At 40.9% G+C, this 19275-nt stretch overlaps 1 protein-coding gene and 1 long non-coding RNA gene across 2 annotated transcripts; both read right to left on the bottom strand.

The window, feature by feature from the left end:
• LOC113503850 lies at positions 1-3214 on the bottom strand. Its single transcript, XR_003401518.1, has 2 exons — positions 1502-3214; positions 1-1008 (listed from the first exon to the last, which is right to left on the bottom strand). It is a non-coding gene; the product is annotated as an uncharacterized LOC113503850 (long non-coding RNA).
• A 13555-nt stretch (positions 3215-16769) lies between these two features.
• Positions 16770-18442, bottom strand: LOC113503812. The gene has a single exon (XM_026885909.1). The coding sequence runs from the start codon at positions 17993-17995 to the stop codon at positions 16874-16876; it is 1122 nt and encodes a 373-aa protein (XP_026741710.1). The 5' UTR covers positions 17996-18442; the 3' UTR covers positions 16770-16873.
• Between the last annotated feature and the right edge of the window lie 833 nt (positions 18443-19275).

A 19275-nucleotide genomic window follows, 5' to 3' on the forward strand; every position in this document is an offset into this window, starting at 1 on the left:
AAGTTTTATCTTTTAATTACCTTTTTCTGGCACAGTAATCCCAAGTTAAGAGTATCGATCGTTCTGACGTGATGCCACCTGCTTGCAGATCAACTTTACATGGAAACTACGAAGATATCGCATTATGAAGGTTCTCGTAACTAGCCATCTGTAGTACAGCCTGCACGAAGTATTCCTATTCCTCGGCTGCGAGTGTTTCAGATAGTCTCGTTACCAGCTCCCATGGTTTCTTCTCGTCGCTGCCTCCGACTAATCAGACCATATCTATTCTAAACGCTGGCATCTGCATGAATAACATGTGTATGCAAATTCTGAGCATATTTAAGAGACGATTCCTATTCCGTGTTAGTTAGTGAGGGCTTGGAGTAATCGCACCATTATTTAGAGGGATTATAAATTGTCTGTAATATATCAGGGATTTAGCCAAGTTTGGGGTTCATCCTGTAAAGTGTCGGGCTATGATTGTGACGCTATCATTATGTGCCTGTACCCGGCTTACCGCGGTCCTACCAGTTCTCCCACATGTTTCATGTAGTGTGGCGGTCTCCTCAGCTCTGGGTTACTCAAGGTACATTTAATATCTATTTATCTTGTTTATCGCATCGTGACTCGCTCCTTTTCCCGCATATCATCGTTCACACAATCCATCCATCTCGTCCCGGCTGCCAGAGCGTATGCAAAAAAAGGGAACATTTAATTATATTACAGCCTCGCAGCAAAGAAAGAGAGTTAGTTAATATTTGTTTTATAGATGTCAGTTGGTACTACGGATGTACCACGTGATGATGAAATAGATCGATCAATAACAATGTCAAGTTCTAAATAATGGAAATAAGTTGTCACGAAAATATTCTTGTTAAATTCTTGTTTTCTGATACTTAAATGAACCACTGGAATCGGTTGGATCTCTCTGTGTTACTTGTTAATTAAATAATCAATCATTTAATGGGTTAATACTTGCCTTATATTATTAAGTAGCGAAAGCAGTTATAGCTTCCAAGACCTGGCCTGAAAAATGAAGCGATGAGTTTTTAATTTGAGTTTTTTTTTTGTTTAAATGCCACTTCAAACAAGTACACTAATGTTCTCACTCAAAAAGCCTTTAAAATTGCATTTCCGCTTACATTAGGCTGGTCGCTAAAAGCCTTTTTATACGGTGTAGCGCAGTACTAGTAACGAACCCGCACCAGGTGTCACGACCAAATGGGAACAATTCCACGGGACATAGTGGAACATAATTTCATTAGTATTTTTTGCGGAGAACAAAGCCGAGAATTTAAGGTCCAATTTCGTTTGTGGACGTTACCAGTAATTGTTGGCGAGCGCGCATTTTACTCTGCTGACAGTTTACGGGAATACCGCCCTTTTTGCTTGGAGTAGGAATTTTACATTGTTCCTTAATTTCCTTGCGCAATATCGACGATTTTGATTATGACCGCTTTGTGTGCACGTACTTGTAGAACTTGCTAAATAGGTATATTTGGTTCAGGCCAGTACTTACTCGCTTGCGTGACATTTACATAGTTATTATCATTCATTTATGTATCCACTCGTTCTTTAATCTTTTTAAATCACATATTTATTCGTTTTCCGTAAAACGTGTCGCGCCCGATACAGACCAACTTCTTTTCGTTTTCATCAGGTTGCCATGGCGACGGGAGTCATAGACAATGATTGATTCTTCGCTATGTTAAAATTCGCTTCGCTGCTCGCTACCTTAAAGTATGATAAAATAAATAAATTTGAAAAATAAAGAGCCTCATTACTCGTGGTTTCGGAAGGACCAGCAGCTCTAAGTGATTTCTTAAGCTATAGAACTGTTTTTTTTTATTATTACATAATTAAGTTAAAGTTGGCCAAAACAAGCAGCCATCACTCTAGTAGTCTAGTTCAACATGTACCGTCTGCCCTCGTGAGCGTGAGTTCTTTATTTTTCTTCCCCTAAATATAAAGGTCCAAAGTCATCAATAATATATATCAAGTGGCAAGTGACCTCGTTAAGTCCCGCGACTATAAAAATCATCGTCCAATCCTAACAAGCTGCCAGCTCTCCTGCGGGAGTCGTCATCGTAAACCTGAGCGGGCTGGCAACAGCGTTGCTATGGCAACCGAGGCCTCTTCATGCCTCCTGGGTGACACTTCAACATAATCTTATGTGTGAAATGTCTGCTTAAATGATTTAGGATACCTTATATAATTTATAGAACAGTTGTCTATACGAAAAAATAAATCGGTTATGAAGTATACCGCAGGTACCCCCAGTGTGGGACGTATTTCAAGTAACCGACACATTTTATTGCAAAATCGACTTTCTTATATAGCATAGCAACAATAGTCGTAAAACTAACAATCGACTAATATCATAAAATACAAACCGTACTTAACACAAAAAAAAAACTAATAAAACCAACTTCACAAAGGAAAGGTGACGATTTCAGAAAATATAACTCTGGCTCACAAGCCTACACTTGAAATACAACTCAATGGCTCAAGGGATAAGGTTGAGAATGTTTATGTAAGCTTAAACAACAGCAACCAGATTGATGTGTTACCGAAAACCTTTAGAAGCCATAAACCGGTACATGATTACATATAGGTATTTTACAGCTGTTTAATAAAATCCAGCATTGTGAGGCGCGGCGGGTTTACTGCGCGCATGACTCGTAAACCTCGTAATTACTGAACATCTGTTACCAGGCGGGACACAGCCAGGCACAGCAGAAGTGCCACTGCACACCTCCCCTGGAACTTACGAACAACTGCAAGTAGACGATGGCATTTATACATATTACTCTTTATAATACTGTTCTTGTACTACTTTCCTTACTTTCGATGTTAAAAAGCAGTAGATTACAATAAATACCTCTATAATGTACCTTCTGTATTGACTACCCATGAGTAGAGCCAGGCTGAACCACAACATACATAAGTTTGTTTACATCACAGGGACCAATAAAACGGTGAATCAAAGAGATCGGGAGCGACCGGTCTTACACACCATCACATATCATATATTTTAAAATACATATAATTAAACAAGTGTTCATTGATCGACGTTCAGAACAAACCGTCATTAGATGTATAAATAGTGATGTTGTAACACTTCACCACTTAGCACGGCAATCGTTATCGCTTGGCGGTCTCTTCTTATGTTGGATGTCTCTTTCTCTTTTATCTCTTTTTTAAAAAACGACTCCCGCAGTAAGGAATTTAATCCTTGAGTCGCGGGGGGTTCACAAACATACGAATCACATGCACAAAGAAACCCAGACTCAGAACAAGCATTCGTGGATCACACAAATGCTTGTTCTACGCGGGGATCGACCCCGACGACTCGGTTATCCGTGCAGTGAATATTATCCAGTTTCGAGGGACAGAGCTGCGGACCTCTGATCACAGTCTTCGTATATTTATACCGCAGCGTCGCTATTTACACAATTAATGAACTCAATATTTCGGGAATTTCCTCATTAACATTTATTCAACGCCCATTTTGGGTACAAAGGAAACTTCAAACGATCTAAATAATGGCAAAATTATAATTTTACAAAAATATCACGGAAATGTGTTTAACAAGCAATCATTAAGCGCCATTATCGTTAATTAAGGCCAGACTAAATAAAAATATACCGCAACTAACGGCCTTAGGAGACTAAATTAATAGCGCAAAAATATATAAAATGAATCCACCTTTCGTCTATTGTGCGCCTTCAGAGCGAGACCCTCTGTAAAGCTTAATTATCGCATAAAAATGCAAATGTCTTCAGGGCCCGTCTGCCCCCGGGGCGATGCAATTTAAAAAAGTCGCTGTCAAAAATAAGAATATCACTTTTTCCCCTTGATTTTAATAAAATCGTGATCCTCAATTTTGTAGCGGAATACAGATTTCCGATTTGGAGATCCTTCGGGTGGAAAATTGAAAATTTTCACTTTGTGTTAATTGCAGTAGATTGTGTTGGCCCGCTGACGTCACGACAGACCCTGGAGTGGACCTACCGGGGCTGACGTCACGAAACCGATTTACTGAACACATCGTAGTCAATCGTTTTCATGAGTTTTTTATACTGTAGATACACAGTAACCGGGGGGGTTACTGTGTGTATACAGTACAAAAAACTCTACATATAGTATACTGTTATAGTTTTACACATTTGATGATATATTTACATACACCAGCACCTACCACCGATTAATTACGTTAATCTCTCGCGCTCGAGATAGATCCTCGTGTGATAGCGCGTGACGTGAGCGCCCGTCGTGATCACTCGCCCGCCGAGTGTCTGCCGGTATCTAACTGCTCACACAATATTGACTCGCCGCAGTCAGGACGTCTCTGACTCAACAACAAACACACAACGCTCACTTGTCACGGAGCTGACGTTACTATGACACTTGACACACGCACCATACTACACTCTTTTTTGAGGCACTAGCAACATGTATCGTAAGAAAATTATATTTTAGGGCTCCATTTTCATCCAGGTCTGCCATACTGTAACCGGTAATTTGTGTTCGCTTACAGAGCGCTATGGAACAAAACCAATCTACTCATAATGGTTATACGCTATTGTCAATCCCTTTCAAAACGATTTCAGTTTTAAGGTGTAAGTTAATTGTTAAGTCGTCATACTATTGCCTTAAATAGGCTATTTTGTCTTATACAGACTAATAAAAAATGCACATTGACTTACTACAAGCTTATTCGATTTTAAGTAGTTTTAGATATTTCTTGTAAATGCTAGTTTCCTACGATGTCTTTAGTTTATTATTTTTGAGTGATCATACATGTACGTATGTATGAATTTGCGAGTGACGAGGGTACAAGTCCGGTTTCGAACCCGTAACTCCCGCATACGAGTACACCAGGCTTCCAGATATCGGTGTTGGATAACAATACTCTCGTGCTCAATATATTTGCTAGTAGATTCGTATGTCAGAGTATTTTTTCATTGAGCACCGTTTGAGGTCGGTGTTTACTACAGCGCGGTGGCGGGAGTGTGGGTGCGCACGAGCATGGCCGCGCCACGCCGTCTCCGCGTGCCCCACCACGCCGCCGCGCCGCGCGCCGCCGCGCCGCCCCCGCGCGCTGCCGGCGAGCTATTTTACACCTGTGTGGGCTAATTTAACTTTACTATATTTTTAACCAAAACACAAACCAACACAAAGTGATTCCAAAAAACTTGAAACTCGAAACAATTCCGACTGTTTTCATGATGCATGGTTCTTATTAAGCAACACATATACTTCACGCGAGTCACACTCGTGGTAATTACCCACACATGATGAGGACGCATCACCAAACTTACCATCAAAAGTTTTGCTTCAAATATATAGTAAACAGCATATCTACAACATGTAACTTAACACATCCTGTTGTTTATCTCTTACTGAATCGATTTATATCATTATTTTGTAAGAATAACATACCGTTGCTGTACCACTACTGAAATGGTACATTATTTGTGCCTAAACCAAATAACTAACTTGCTTGTTACCAATGTGATTTAAAATGCCATTATTATTTTTGAATAACCCTGGTACCAAGTGTCGCAAGTGCGGGCCACCGCTTGTCCGCGCTCGGCGCTCAGCGGCTACAATCGTATGACAAGTGATAAGTGTGAAAACCCTGATTAAATGTGATTACGACGACTAACAACTGATTACACACTGTAATTGTCTTATCAGCTCTTTATTAATATAGCAACTGCACACAACCTAGCACAATACGTGACGCTTGTATCGCGGAATCTTATTATTTATGGTATTTAGTTGTAACTAAACCTACCTGCACCTGTTACATTACTTCCAAATTAAATCAATATTAGGTAAATATGCTTCTGTTTACTTATATATTCTAATGATATTATCTGACCTATCAGAAACGCATTTTGAATGTATCAAGAAATTAACAAATAAATCTAAATAGGCATACCATTAGCTTAGGCTGTTGGTGCAATTGAAGTCGTACAACAAATTATAATTAACCCGTTTATGAATATGAGTGTCGATGTTGAGCTAGCTCGGAGCTGTGCCCCAATGGCTGAAGATCAACGGTCACACCACAATGGAATGACATCATTGCTCTCAGTTAGAAGAGAGAAACGCTATCCATATTTTTTGTTGAGTCAAAACAAAAAGTGCTATGGGAATGTAACGAGCATTGGTTATTTATATATATTTTTTCTGCAAGCTCGCCTAACTTTGGTACTGTCTAAACGTTACGGCCCCAATTCTGCTATTAACATTGGCCGATGAATGAATGGCAATTGGATTAAATTTGAAATTATTCCTATTCTTTTAATCATTTTGCCATCACAATAATTTGAAGTTAATTGCATTGGCCTTGACTGTACCGTGCTGCACTGAATTTCCAATTATTTTATAGAAAAATGTTTAAAAGAATACGAAAATTGTAATTTTAACCGAAATTTCATTCATTCATCGGACATCGTAAATAGCAGAATTGGGGCCCGGGTGGTGTGTCAACGATAATAGGTATTCTTCGGGATTTCTGGTGTACGAGGCGTGTCGAGCTCGCCTGGGCGCCCAGCAACACGTATCTGCGGCTATCGATAGCGGTCACCAGCTATTGACATTACCGATATGTTTGGCGACTTGTCGACACACCGGCTCAGCTCTATCTAATCTGCAACTCAATCTGTTACTGCGGCATTACTAGTTCTTTCCAGAACAAATCGGATAGGCACACGAGTATTGAGGTGGAATTCTTGAAGTATCGCTCGATATCTTTCATTGTGTGTGATTTTAATAAAAAAGATAAAAAAACCGACGAGTTTTTAATCTATGTGGGCTTAGAGGAAATGAGAGTATCGAGACATGGCTCGGTATACTGGGATACTGTGCTACATAAGTGTCCGTATATGTGTGGTCTGCAGACGGCTGCAGTCGGCAACAGCCTGTGTACATAAGATGTCCTTGCTGTTATCTGGCTGAGCCAACAAGGAAAGGACGGCGATGTCGCCGATATTTGCACAGCCATCATAATGTTGTCAACGGGCGTGTGTCCTTACTTAACTAGTCCTGACACGCGGCGAGACTCATCGCTTTCACTACCAACTGCTTTAATTTTAAGACTACGGACTATGGCTTGCTTAAGCTGGGGAATCTCCAATTCCCATGGACACCTGCTCCCGGAATCGGACAGTGTTTCTTACTTACTAAAAATGAAACGCCTTGCTACATCATTCGCGTTTTTGTGTCGGCGTATGTCGGCAATGCGTTGCAATCCTTCACACACCACGGTCTGCCACCGGCTAGAATAATTGAAGCGTAGAGCATGATTTCTTCGAGGCTAAATATGATATTTAGAATTTTTGTCTGTTTGTCTGTATGTATGTCCGGATATAACTCGGTTAGCACTGCATAGATTTGTTTCAAATTTTCAAAGTATATTAAAAAGCGTCAACATACTTTTAACTTTTATTTATTGTCACGCTAGTCGCTGCAGAGGGTGAGCAATAACCACGTATTTATTTCTATCAACAAATATCGAATCACTTCATTAACTACTTAATATGTTTGGTTCAATTGTTTGACTATAAATGACGACTTGAGACAGCATACAGTCTGTTAAGACTAATATAGGTCTAGCGTGACTATTTCACAAATATAATAAAAGGAACATCGATTATTATCAAACGACCATACGATCATACGACACACTAAACACGCCTCCCCCACCCTGCGCCTGCGCGTGTCGCGGCTAGACCAGACTCCCGGCTGTTGTGATGCACATCAGGCAGCACGGGTCGTCTGCCCGAACTCATTGTTTGTATAGCAGCGCACCGCAGTAGACGTTTGACACTGATGGACCGCCTTCATTCCATGCTTTAAACATATTTTAGTATTTATACAGAAATACAAACGAGTGTTAATGCTCGATTATTTTCTAAAGAGACTTCACGTAATGCAGGCAAAGGCGTCGTCTCAGATACAGGCACGGTAGCAACAGGGGGCGCTAGTGAAACATAAGTGCCGTGCATTCAACATCATATTAAAGACAATTTACAAAAAAGTAATCAAATATAACAATAATAGTATAAGAATCATGTAGAACTGTCATCTTACCGTACCAATCAAGAGAATATTGTGAAACATGTAAATTAACAATTAGCAACCTAAACAGTGTTAAATTGTAAATAAGTGACCAAAACTTAATACAATCATTAAAACTGAGTATCTGTTTACAAAGATCAAGTTCTTAAAACTTTTGAAATAATAACCGTCATTCCGTCTAACAAACTTATGTAATAGACTAGTAATTTCTCGTGAAACACTAACTGTTCTCCCAGTCGCGGGGTCCCACACTCAAGCCTCCCCGCAGTCCCGGGACGCGCATATTTTTCAATATTTTTCAACGACAGCTTGGGTGTCAGGATAGCCGACATCGGAATACGGTATTCAGTAAAACACAAATTCAAGGTTCATTATAGTTTATTCCTAACCGAATCATCAATCTGGACAGTTTCCCTATAACGCCCGCCCGGCATCAGCACCGCTTGCTAAGCTCGTAATACACGATATATTAAAATATTACTTTCAGGATAAACAATTACCAACAAAATAGATTATTTTTTACGCTTGAGCTGTGGCAAAGCTCATCATTCAAGTTTAACTTAAAGTTAGATAAAACAATAAGTCTAAAAAGTGAAACTATGACATAGCCCATGATTTTACAAAATTGCTTCCAAGATCATTGAATTAGCTTTATCAGATCCCGCGGCTCAATGTATACAGTGTCCGGTCAATAATGAATGCGTTCTTAAATACGAAACACGCACTAACATTAATAGATTACAAAAATGTTCACACAATTTAACACTTCCTCCTGCCCTTAGAACCTCACAAGATCGAATAATCTGGTTTCTTAAATATCTTATTTGTTTAATATTTTCAGTTTAATATTTCAAACTATGATTAAATTACCTATTTTATAAATAATAGAAAAAGTGATTCCAGGCGGTGTTGCCAGCCTCAAAAGTACTGAAATAATAAATAGTAGATCATTAAACAGGTACGTCCACTCGTGGCGCGGCAGGAGGCGCTGGTGACCCAGAACACAACTAACTAGACGGACACAATGTCAAGTGTGTTAGGCACAACACACAATGCACACGAAGAGATGTTTCGAGATGCACTTGCACGGGGACAACGTCCTGTGTAGCACTGGATATCCGCGCTATAAAACATGAACAGTGATCGTACTCGGGAACTAAGTTTAACGCGGACAAACTAAACATGTGGCAGTTAAAGTTAACTCGCGTGAAACTCACAGCTTGACGTTTCCTCTTACGTTTACTAATCCTTCGAAGAAGCACTGGAGAGTCGTAAAAGGCGGCGCGAAGGAGAGTTACTGGCGCGAGCGGCTCGCCCGACCCACCGCCCACTTCCGCAGCCACTTAGAGAGTTGAGAGGCAACCAATAAATTTACATGGAATGAACATCGGATGTCTCTTAGTTTATGGTTATGGCCGCTCGAGGCGACTGTGCCGTAAAACGAGTGCTGCTCACAGGCTCCGGCTGCTCAATAGAACCGTTTCAATAGAACTTCAAGTTCGTGACGCGTCACACCTCACGTCGCTGGGTCTCTAAATGTGCCGCTTATCGTACACACTCACAATAAAAAGGTTTTGAGACAAATGTTATTTTAATGTCACTGTCTGACTCCTAGTCTACTACTACTAGTTCAGCACTGAGTGACCGCGAGCTCAAGTTGTGTGACCTCGGCCGGCAGTCGCTGGTCATTCTATGTCAGCGCAAAAAATATCAACTCGCATTACGGTGGCAAAGAGTCATTAGTTTACGCAACAATATCACTACAGCCTCTAAACTAGTACTTGAGCTCTGTGTCCATACGGTAAGGTGGAGTTTAGCTTGTGTTTTGTTTTCGCATTTGTTTGATAGGTTGCTTAGCAACAAGTTAGTGACAGAGAGTATTAAATTTAGCGTATACCATAATGAGTGGCATTACAACTAATTATTAATGTACGTGTGTACGGTACCTTTGTTATAAGGAGTCATAATTTTTAAGTATAATAGTAGTATCACTAACAGCAAAAAGTTTAGATCAAGATAAATAATATTATTGTTTATTGAGTGTTTAGTATTATAGGACAGTTGATAATGCCCTCTATCTGCTAAGATCGTACAGTTATCATCACATCATACACTATGGTGATTCAAAACAAAGGTGTAAGTTGTACACAGTAACCGGCACGAGACGAGCTCACAATACAATCTTATTACACAGCAAACAATACAAGCGAAGTATCAATGTTGTGTTTGAAAAGGTGACTGGCCGTGAAGGTACCGCGCGATTTTTTTAAAAGCTTTCGTATAGCTTTGGTTGGAAGAACCAACTGGGTGGAAGCCAGCTCAGACAGTTGAATATCACAGGTTTGGAAAGCAATAAATTGAATAAAAAATTGTACCAGACCACGATTCCGACCGATCTGCAAATAGGAACGCGTGCTTTAAATTGTGCTGCCCTTATGCCAATACAGTAAAGAAGAAACATTGTTTCGAATTGTTACATGTCATGAAAAGTGGATTCTTTACGATAACCCTAAGTGAAAATGCAAAGACTGAACGGTCAAACACCACAACAGTGTCGTAAAACGAAGCTACTTAACCAATATTTAAATAGGGACTGGTATCTTTTTGGTGGTGTCAGCATGGTCAAGCAATAACGCAAGAACCGAACGCCGAACAATGATAGCAAAACTTGCAGAGCAGCACTTACTGTCCACAAACAGCGCGAGAAACGGTTAACTCTACAGGAACTGCAAATAAACACCTATTCTCACCCCCGTATTCGCCAGACCTTGCTATAAAGGAATACCCTTCTTGTCCATAATAAGGACAATTTTCTACTCAGTAATATGTTTCCTAAACCGGAGACAGCACAATATACCTTCACACAGTGTGTCGGATCAAGATCACCAGTTTAATCTCAAATGCATAAATAACATTCTTATTTGGCAGCCATGTATTCCATACAAATAATGGTAAATATTACATAAATTAATAACATTAATAGAACTGAGATCGATCTCAGTGGCGTGCACTTGGAGAGGCCTATGTCCAGCAGTGGACTGCGATAGGCTGATGATGAAGATGATGATGATGAATAGAACTGAATTTAATTTAGTTCAATTCGGTCACTTCATACTTTAACTCCTATTCTAATAGTTTAATTAAGATACACAAACAGCTATCACCGAACAAGCCAACGTTAAGACAAATCAGACTTTCATAATAACGGATAACAGACGCACAGGCATTTCCTGATGTTATACCGCAGACTACAAATCGAAAATGATTCCACTTAAAATGATAAAAACGTGCTCTCCTATATCCTATGTGGTAATCCTGGTTGTAAACTATCTGTATACCAAGTTTCGTCTTAATCCGCTCAGTTGTTTTAGCGTGAAAGATATTTTTACGTTTTGGCGTATAGGATACTGAAGTAGCTTTATGCAAGAACTTTTCTAAAAAAACAAAGAAATGTTTATTTTAATGTAAATCGGTTGAATCGTTTAAGACGTGACATGACGTTGACGGTCATGTTGTTGATAAAGTATTTCTTAGCAAACCCGGAGACTGGTCGCTCGCTCTCGCTATCGAAGCCACTTAAGCCTGAACTTGAGCTTATAGATGATGATAAATCAACTGTTACCGGTCTAGAGTTGTTCCCTGTAACAGCAATCGCCATTGCCAGGCAAAGCATCTCATTAAAAACATAATTATTTATCTATAACTAGCTGTTCTGGCGAAATACGTACCGCCTACCAGTCGGTTCCATATTTTCTCACCGTTTAAACCCTTCCTGGACTTTCACGAGTATTTCGAGACTAAAATAACCCAAATCTGTTCAGCCGTTCTCGAGTTTTAGTGAAACTAACAAACAGAAATTTATTTTTATATATATAAAAAAAGAAAAAGAAGTATATATGATATGTATGTATAAAAAAATTTAAGAAGTTTATCAATTGTCTAGTACTTATAATACAAGTATTACCTATTTAAAGCTTGTTTGCCAAGCAGTAAGGTAGTTTGAGCTCATCTCGAGCCGGTCCACCACGTCGGGCATAGAGACGCAGGCGCGAATGAGTGTCGTATTTAATTAATGTTAAAACATGTCTAACTATATGATACAATAGTGTTAACAAGGGGCTCTACAAAACACTCATACATTTAGAATCCTCACGGAGCCCACACACTCGGACTCGTTCAATGCGCGTTTAACTTCCAACAACTTTTCTATAGTGAAAACTGGCTCTGACATCTGACATGACTGCGACGGAGATACACGACCTCGTAGGTTAGAGAAAGAAAGAGATATGTAGATGGCAAAAGGCAGCATATGAAAGGTTTTACAAGCAATATTAAATGCTACATCAAGTACCTAGAGTTGACATTACATTACCAGCTTCGTGAATATGCAACGTCAAAGTTTTGCCTTTAGCGCCAAGAAACTTGAAAAACCGGTCTTGTTTGAAGGCTTGTCTCTTGCTCTAGGGTTATCAACGAAAACATTAATATTTCTTTTAGCATATAGCGCATTACAATTTGTATGATCCTACGATGACTATATGTGACAGCAATTGCTGTCCGAGGCGACGGGGTTTATCTAGCCAGCCGCCGGTAGATCAGGCGGAAGGGTCCAACGTACCCGTAGGGCGGCGACGTCTCGTAGCCGCCTTGAGGACGCACGCGTCAAGCCATATTGTATGCTTTGTATACAATCGCGAAAAAAGACCTTCCGTTCACAATAAAAGCTGCAAAAGTCCGACGAAATACCGGCTATTTTCGATGGGTTTCCCCACGGATGTCATGTGAAGAGGTCAACTTAGAGCTTGGTCTTCTCAATTGACGCAGGTCATGAGGCCACAACTAGTCCAAGAGGTTATATCTGCGCAGTTCCCCGAAACCGACGCTGGCTTCTCTCCTCCACCTTTACCGAACCGCACACTCGAAGAAACGGCATCAAATTGCTGGATCCAGTTGCTGGACGAGGTGGCTGAAATCTTCTAGAAAGCCCGGATCCCGGACTATCAGTTTTCGGCGTGAGTGCTCTACTATATACGTAGTCTCCTGACCAGGGACCGGACAACCCCACTTTAGAGTTAAGCCGTTTGACAGGGTAACCCGTACACGGGGTAACTCATATCGCAGTGTTACCTTTTGTTCGAGTTACATCCTCGAAACCCAGCGAAATGGTTAACACCTTCATTATGGTAACCACGTGAAGGGGTTAACCCCTTCAATAACTTAACCCTTTGAAGTGGTTACCTTCACGAAAGGCTTTTATTCGTGTTACCCTGAATTACCCACTAAACTTGAGCTGCATACTTGCACCCTAGCGGCCCCTTATTGCTTTACTAAGACTACAGCTGATTTTCTTGTATCGCCGACGCGTCGCGCCGCGACTCGCGCCTCTCGGACAAACTACTAGGTAACTAGCTGTTGCCCGCGACTTCGTCCGCGTGGTTAGAAGATATAAGTTAGGAATTTTTGAACGAAAGCCCTCGAAGATTAATATTTTTCCCCGTATTTGCCACATTTTCCATTAAATCTTCGCTCCTATTAGTTGCAGCGTAATTTTATATACCTAGCCTAAAACCTTCCTCGATTATTGGTCTATTGAACACAAAATGAGATCAAAATTTTAGGTGAAATTATTTATAATAATTTAAAAAAAAATCGAATACAAGTTTTTTTTCATTTTTTGCATTTTCTGAGAAGATTTGACGGGTGAATTTTCGATTGAAAATTAGAGTGTTTTTTTATATTAATTCAAAATAAGGTGAAAAAATAAATAATCAAATAAATTACAGCGTATTTGGGACACAAAAAAGTAAGTTTTCACCAAATTTCGTTACAAAAATAAATTTTTGTAAAAGATAAAAATAAAAAACCACAATCTTGGCTTTTTACATTTTTCACATAAATTTTGAGGTTATGTGAAAAAAATGTAAACACAAAAGTTTTAGATCTTTTTCTTTTAGAACTTTGCCATTTGACTTTTTTCGATACGAATTTTAGTTTTGCCGGAAATCGATAAAAACCGTTTTTTACTCTTCAAACGTCACTCCCACCCGAAGGGGGTGGACCTCAGATCACCCGTAAATTATTTTTCCTTTCATTTTTATAATATTCCCCTCCTTTTCTAATGGGTTTCATCCTACTATTTTTTTTTTGGTTTTAAAAATTATCGACCCTGGTCTACAAGTATAGACACGAAAAATATATATCACAACGTTTGAAAAGTGCGACAAGCAAAATTAAACTGTAAGATCATATCCACAATGATTTTTATTCCATGTTTACAAGTCGCTCGGTAAATGCAACAATGGCGCCGCTGGGCGGTAAGATGTCACGTGCGCTCGTGGTTATACTATTTTCAAACTAATGTCCATGATAAAGAGTGCATATTGCATTGTCTTAGGTTGGAGTGGGTTACCCTGTTACAGTGTTACAGGGTAGTAAAGGGTAACCTGTTCGGAACAGGGTTACAGTAATCCGTTCGAAGGTGTAACATATGTCATAGGGTTTTTTCTTGAAGCGCTTAAAAAAACCCCTTCAAAAACCCTTTCAATGAGTATCCGGCCGGTCCCTGCTCCTGACTGAAGAGCATGGCACAACATGCAGTTGCACGAGGGGAGGTTAGCGGTGTCCGCAGGCTTAGCTAATGCGTTCAACTCCATCCCCTGCTGCTGCAGCGAGGAGACACTCGTTCACAACGGGCTGCCCAGCTGTAAGCGTCGCCTACTTAGTTCCTACCTAGTCTCTACTAAGTAGGAACTAAGTTTATCAGAGGTCTATTCCGTTCTTATGAGGAGTGAGGGGTGGGATTTTTTTACCCATTCCCTGAGCAGGAGCCTAAAGGTCTAAAGCCACCCAGAGTCACGCAGAGCATGCGCGAGTGGTCCCGTGGCTCGGGTTTAAGCAGTAGAAGGGGCCCGAGGTGGGCTCAGTCGGTGGAAGACCGACATATCGTCAAGCCTTGCCCGCGCCCTGGGTTGAATTCATTAGCGTTTCACCCCGAAAATCAAAATAACAAATAAGGAGGCAGTAACGTTCATCCGATTATTATATTCGAGTTGAAGCTTGGCTATGCACTCATAAAGCGCATCGGTTAAACATTCGCTTGACTAAATAATAGTCTAGTGAAATTGATGCCTACTTTCCAGTGTGGTCAGTATTCCTTTTTTTAGAGTCATGAGTGGGTCAAGAGTCAGCCCTGGTGAGCTGTTTTGATGCCGACATACACCTCTTTTATGAGCACGGAAGCTTCTATTGCATATGTATTGGAAGAGACAGTCGCACGTGTGTGTGTCGGGTCGACACGATGCTGGTCTAGCCCACTCCGGTCGCACCTGATAGTCGCACCCTGACAACATCTCTGTGTTTATGACATACTGCAAGACAAGTCTGATATGCTCCAATAGGGACTATTTTTACCTCTTTTTAATCACGTGATCACTTCATGTGAAGAGACCCGGTCCTTTTAAAGGCATGCACGGGGACACAGGTCCAACATGTAGAGGCCTTGTTGAGAACTTCAATCTAAAATGTGATTAGGTATCTACCAGGGGCCATCCACCCCTGCTCTATTAAAGAACAAACATGGACGGCCCAAGGTAGCTACAAAGCTATTGAAAATTGTATTGTGTATAACTAATAAGGGGTATTGGTATTAATAATGTTAAATGAAATGGTTTCCTTCACAAGTTATGGAAAACTATAGCACCTGCCTTTCAAAACATAAAATGGAATAATCGGAAGGCGTTGACACGCCAGCTCAAAAATGGGCCCCCATTATACTGCCACGATAGGCAGCGAGAGGCAACATCAGTGAGATAAGCTAGGGGTGTAGACAGCTGCGACACCGATTTCACCAACGCGGGTCACAGACCCGGAGCTGGTTTCCTCGTTATTACGCCATTAGGCACTTCATTAGCATATAGCTCTAGCGATCCCTCTCTAGCCAGCCAGTTAAGGCAAGAAAGAGCTGGGAGTCCCCGTAAAGAGTGACCCCCTGGGGTATTCAGGTTCCGTTACTCACAAACAGCTCGCCATAAGCTGCCCTGCGCATCGGATATTATTTTTATTTACACGGCAATTAAAGATTATGAGGCTTAACTATTTTTTTTTTGGAAAACCTACTGATCTTATTAATAAAATATTTAGTGCTACATATAGCTTTCTATTTCACCTACCTAGAAAAAAAATTTAGAACACTATAACAATGTTTTTAGTACCGATTTCATCGATGCCACCCAATTTTTGGTTCCAGGATATTCAGCCCTACACTAAAATGAGAGACGAGTTTTTGCTCATTGGAATGGTTTTAATTTTTTTGTTTTAAACAGAAGGAAAAGCCCTCCTTACTGGATGTGCTAAACGCTCAAGCTAAAAGTAAATATTCACGCGTCACATAAAATAAAATGTAACATAAGGCATATAATAAAGGCATTTTGCAGTTTACCCGTGTTAGTTTAATAAACTTAAGAACGTAGTAAACAAGTGCCACAGACAATATCAAGGATTTGAGCATTGATTTGTTATGTTTACTAACGTTAAAACATTACAATGTGGGAGCACCATTATGACTACTGGATGTCCGCCATCTTTTTGCACCATTATAAAAATTAGGATCTACAAAAAAGGATGGTTCAAAAAATAAAACATGAAGAATGAATTCCACTTAGTTAAATAATAGATTTTACCTTAAATACTTTTTATTGCCCACAAGCCAGTAAATATATAAACGATGAATAATATTATCTTACCAAATCTACACATATAAGCATTAAAAATTAAATAGGTAACAAAACGTTAAAATATTCTAAATGAAACGTATGAATAAAAGAGTAACTATAAACACGGCTAATGTAGGAGTATTGTTAGGGGGCGCAGAGTTACACCACCTTCTTTTACAGGTACAAACGTGAAAACGAGAGAACAGCGAGATACCGCGAGAGAAGGGCACGAGGCTGGCTGCGTGGCTGCTGATGCAGCCCTCGGGCTTCTTGAACAGCAACGCCTCCAGCCGCCGGAAACGGTGGCTCAGTAAGTTTTTCTGGAAGTCAGGCCAGTGCGCGCGACACCCGCGCGCCGTGTACACCTCACCGATATCCAGAAACCTCTTGAAGCATCCACCAGTATACAGACCATAATACCGTCTCTTCAGGCCTTTGTCTCCCGAGTACTTCTGGCCACCCCATTCAAATGTACTGATTTCAAAACCCTGCACTTCTGGGTGATAGTAGCAATTGGCCCGAAAAAACCTCTTCATGCTGATATATCGCTGATCAGCTGAATGGAAAGCTTTATAACAAGCAGCTCCCAAAGGTATATTCTGATCCCACTTATTGCACAAAAAGCAAGACGCCTTCCACGGGGCGTCTTTCTTTCCTGAAAAATCGAAATCAAACCAATCAAAAAAAAAACGGCGCGACTTATTTTGCACTGGCCTTACAATAAAAGGTAAGAGTCTCGTGGATTTGTGTTTGGAATGCTCAGTGTCGAGCCCCTCTTCCTGTCCAGGGTTGTGGTCCTCGTCGTCCGCATCGTCCGCATCGTCCATGTCGTCCGTGTAGTCTGGCGGGCGGGTGGAGTCAGCGATGGACTTGGGTATGTACGTGGGCGCGGGTATGAAAGCGGGCGCCTCATCTTCCTCTTCCTCGTCCTCATCGAGGTACAGCACGCGGAAGGCGGGCTGGCTCTCCACTGGCTCCAACACCGGGTGCCGCACCTTGGCCCTTCGGACGGACGTCAGGACTCCCCTCAGTTCTGGTCTCTCCATAACCAGGCTTTCAAACATGTCATCAGGTATTTGCTGAACAAATTGAGTATCCGAAGGTGATAAATATTCATTCGGATTTCTGTACCTTGACAATAAGGTACTATTTATAAAGTATAACATGACTATAAATATAAAAAGGGAAATAGAAAAGTAAGACGTCATTTTGACTTCACTTTGATTGAACTAAGGATTGAACTGAAGTAAATTCTTTAAGAATGACACATTTTGTTGAAGACTTTGTTTTTTTTAATCCTGAATCCCTGTTTCACGAAAGAGTCTTTTTCTTCGGTTTTGAGGCATTAGAGCATTTTACAGGATACTTTACTTTTATCGCTAGGGAATATGCACGTGACTAAAATTATGGAGGAAATAATAATGAAGTGCCTAGAAAACCGCCTATTAGAAATGATAACTTTTGATTTTGATTTTTAGACGACGGATAGTTCAGGGTTTACCTCAAAGGTTTACAGTACTTTTCTTCTGTTTTCGCTTTTATTACTGAGAATTTCGCACCCCACGGGTAATAAATAAAGGTATGCAGGAGACCTAGCCATCACTTAAAATAGCAAAAAAAATATAAAAAAACAACTTCAAAAAGTGAAGTAAAGAGCAAAAAATAATTTTGCTTCGCACATAAAAAAGCTAATCATTAAGTTAAATAAAAATGATAAAATACCTAATCTATTCTAATACTAATACGTATGCTTTTTCAAACCTTTAGATATAAATTAAAAATGTGTCTGTATGTCCGCAGGGCAGCTGCTTGTGAAGAGCGACACAACGGAACCTGAATGCCCCAAGGGGTCACTCTTTCACGCTCCGAACTCCTGACGGCACTTGGTCTAGAGATCGATCGAATAGATCTTTCCGCGCTGCCGGCTGTCGTCGCTGCTGCATCTGCAGTCGTGCAGCGTGGAACGTACTTGCCTCATTCGCAGAGACAGTCATGTCAGCGAAGTAGGTGGCGGAGCGCGCTCGGGAGGAAGATCCCGGCGCGCCCGCCATATGCTGACATCCTGTGGGGCGGCAACGAGCTGCGCTCGAGTGCAACTTGCCGCCCTAATTAGGGTCTGGGTGGTAGGCACGCTCCGAACTCCTGACGGCACTTGGTCTAGAGATCGATCGAATAGATCTTTCCGCGCTGCCGGCTGTCGTCGCTGCTGCATCTGCAGTCGTGCAGCGTGGAACGTACTTGCCTCATTCGCAGAGACAGTCATGTCAGCGAAGTAGGTGGCGGAGCGCGCTCGGGAGGAAGATCCCGGCGCGCCCGCCATATGCTGACATCCTGTGGGGCGGCAACGAGCTGCGCTCGAGTGCAACTTGCCGCCCTAATTAGGGTCTGGGTGGTAGGCACGGGGTCCATATCAAATAAATTGAGAGTATAATTTATGTTAGAGACGTCTAGAGCTTTCCAGTCAACTATAAAAATGAGAGAGGAATCA

This window comes from Trichoplusia ni, chromosome 20 (assembly GCF_003590095.1).
Source record: "Trichoplusia ni isolate ovarian cell line Hi5 chromosome 20, tn1, whole genome shotgun sequence".
Lineage (NCBI taxonomy): Eukaryota > Metazoa > Arthropoda > Insecta > Lepidoptera > Noctuidae > Trichoplusia > Trichoplusia ni.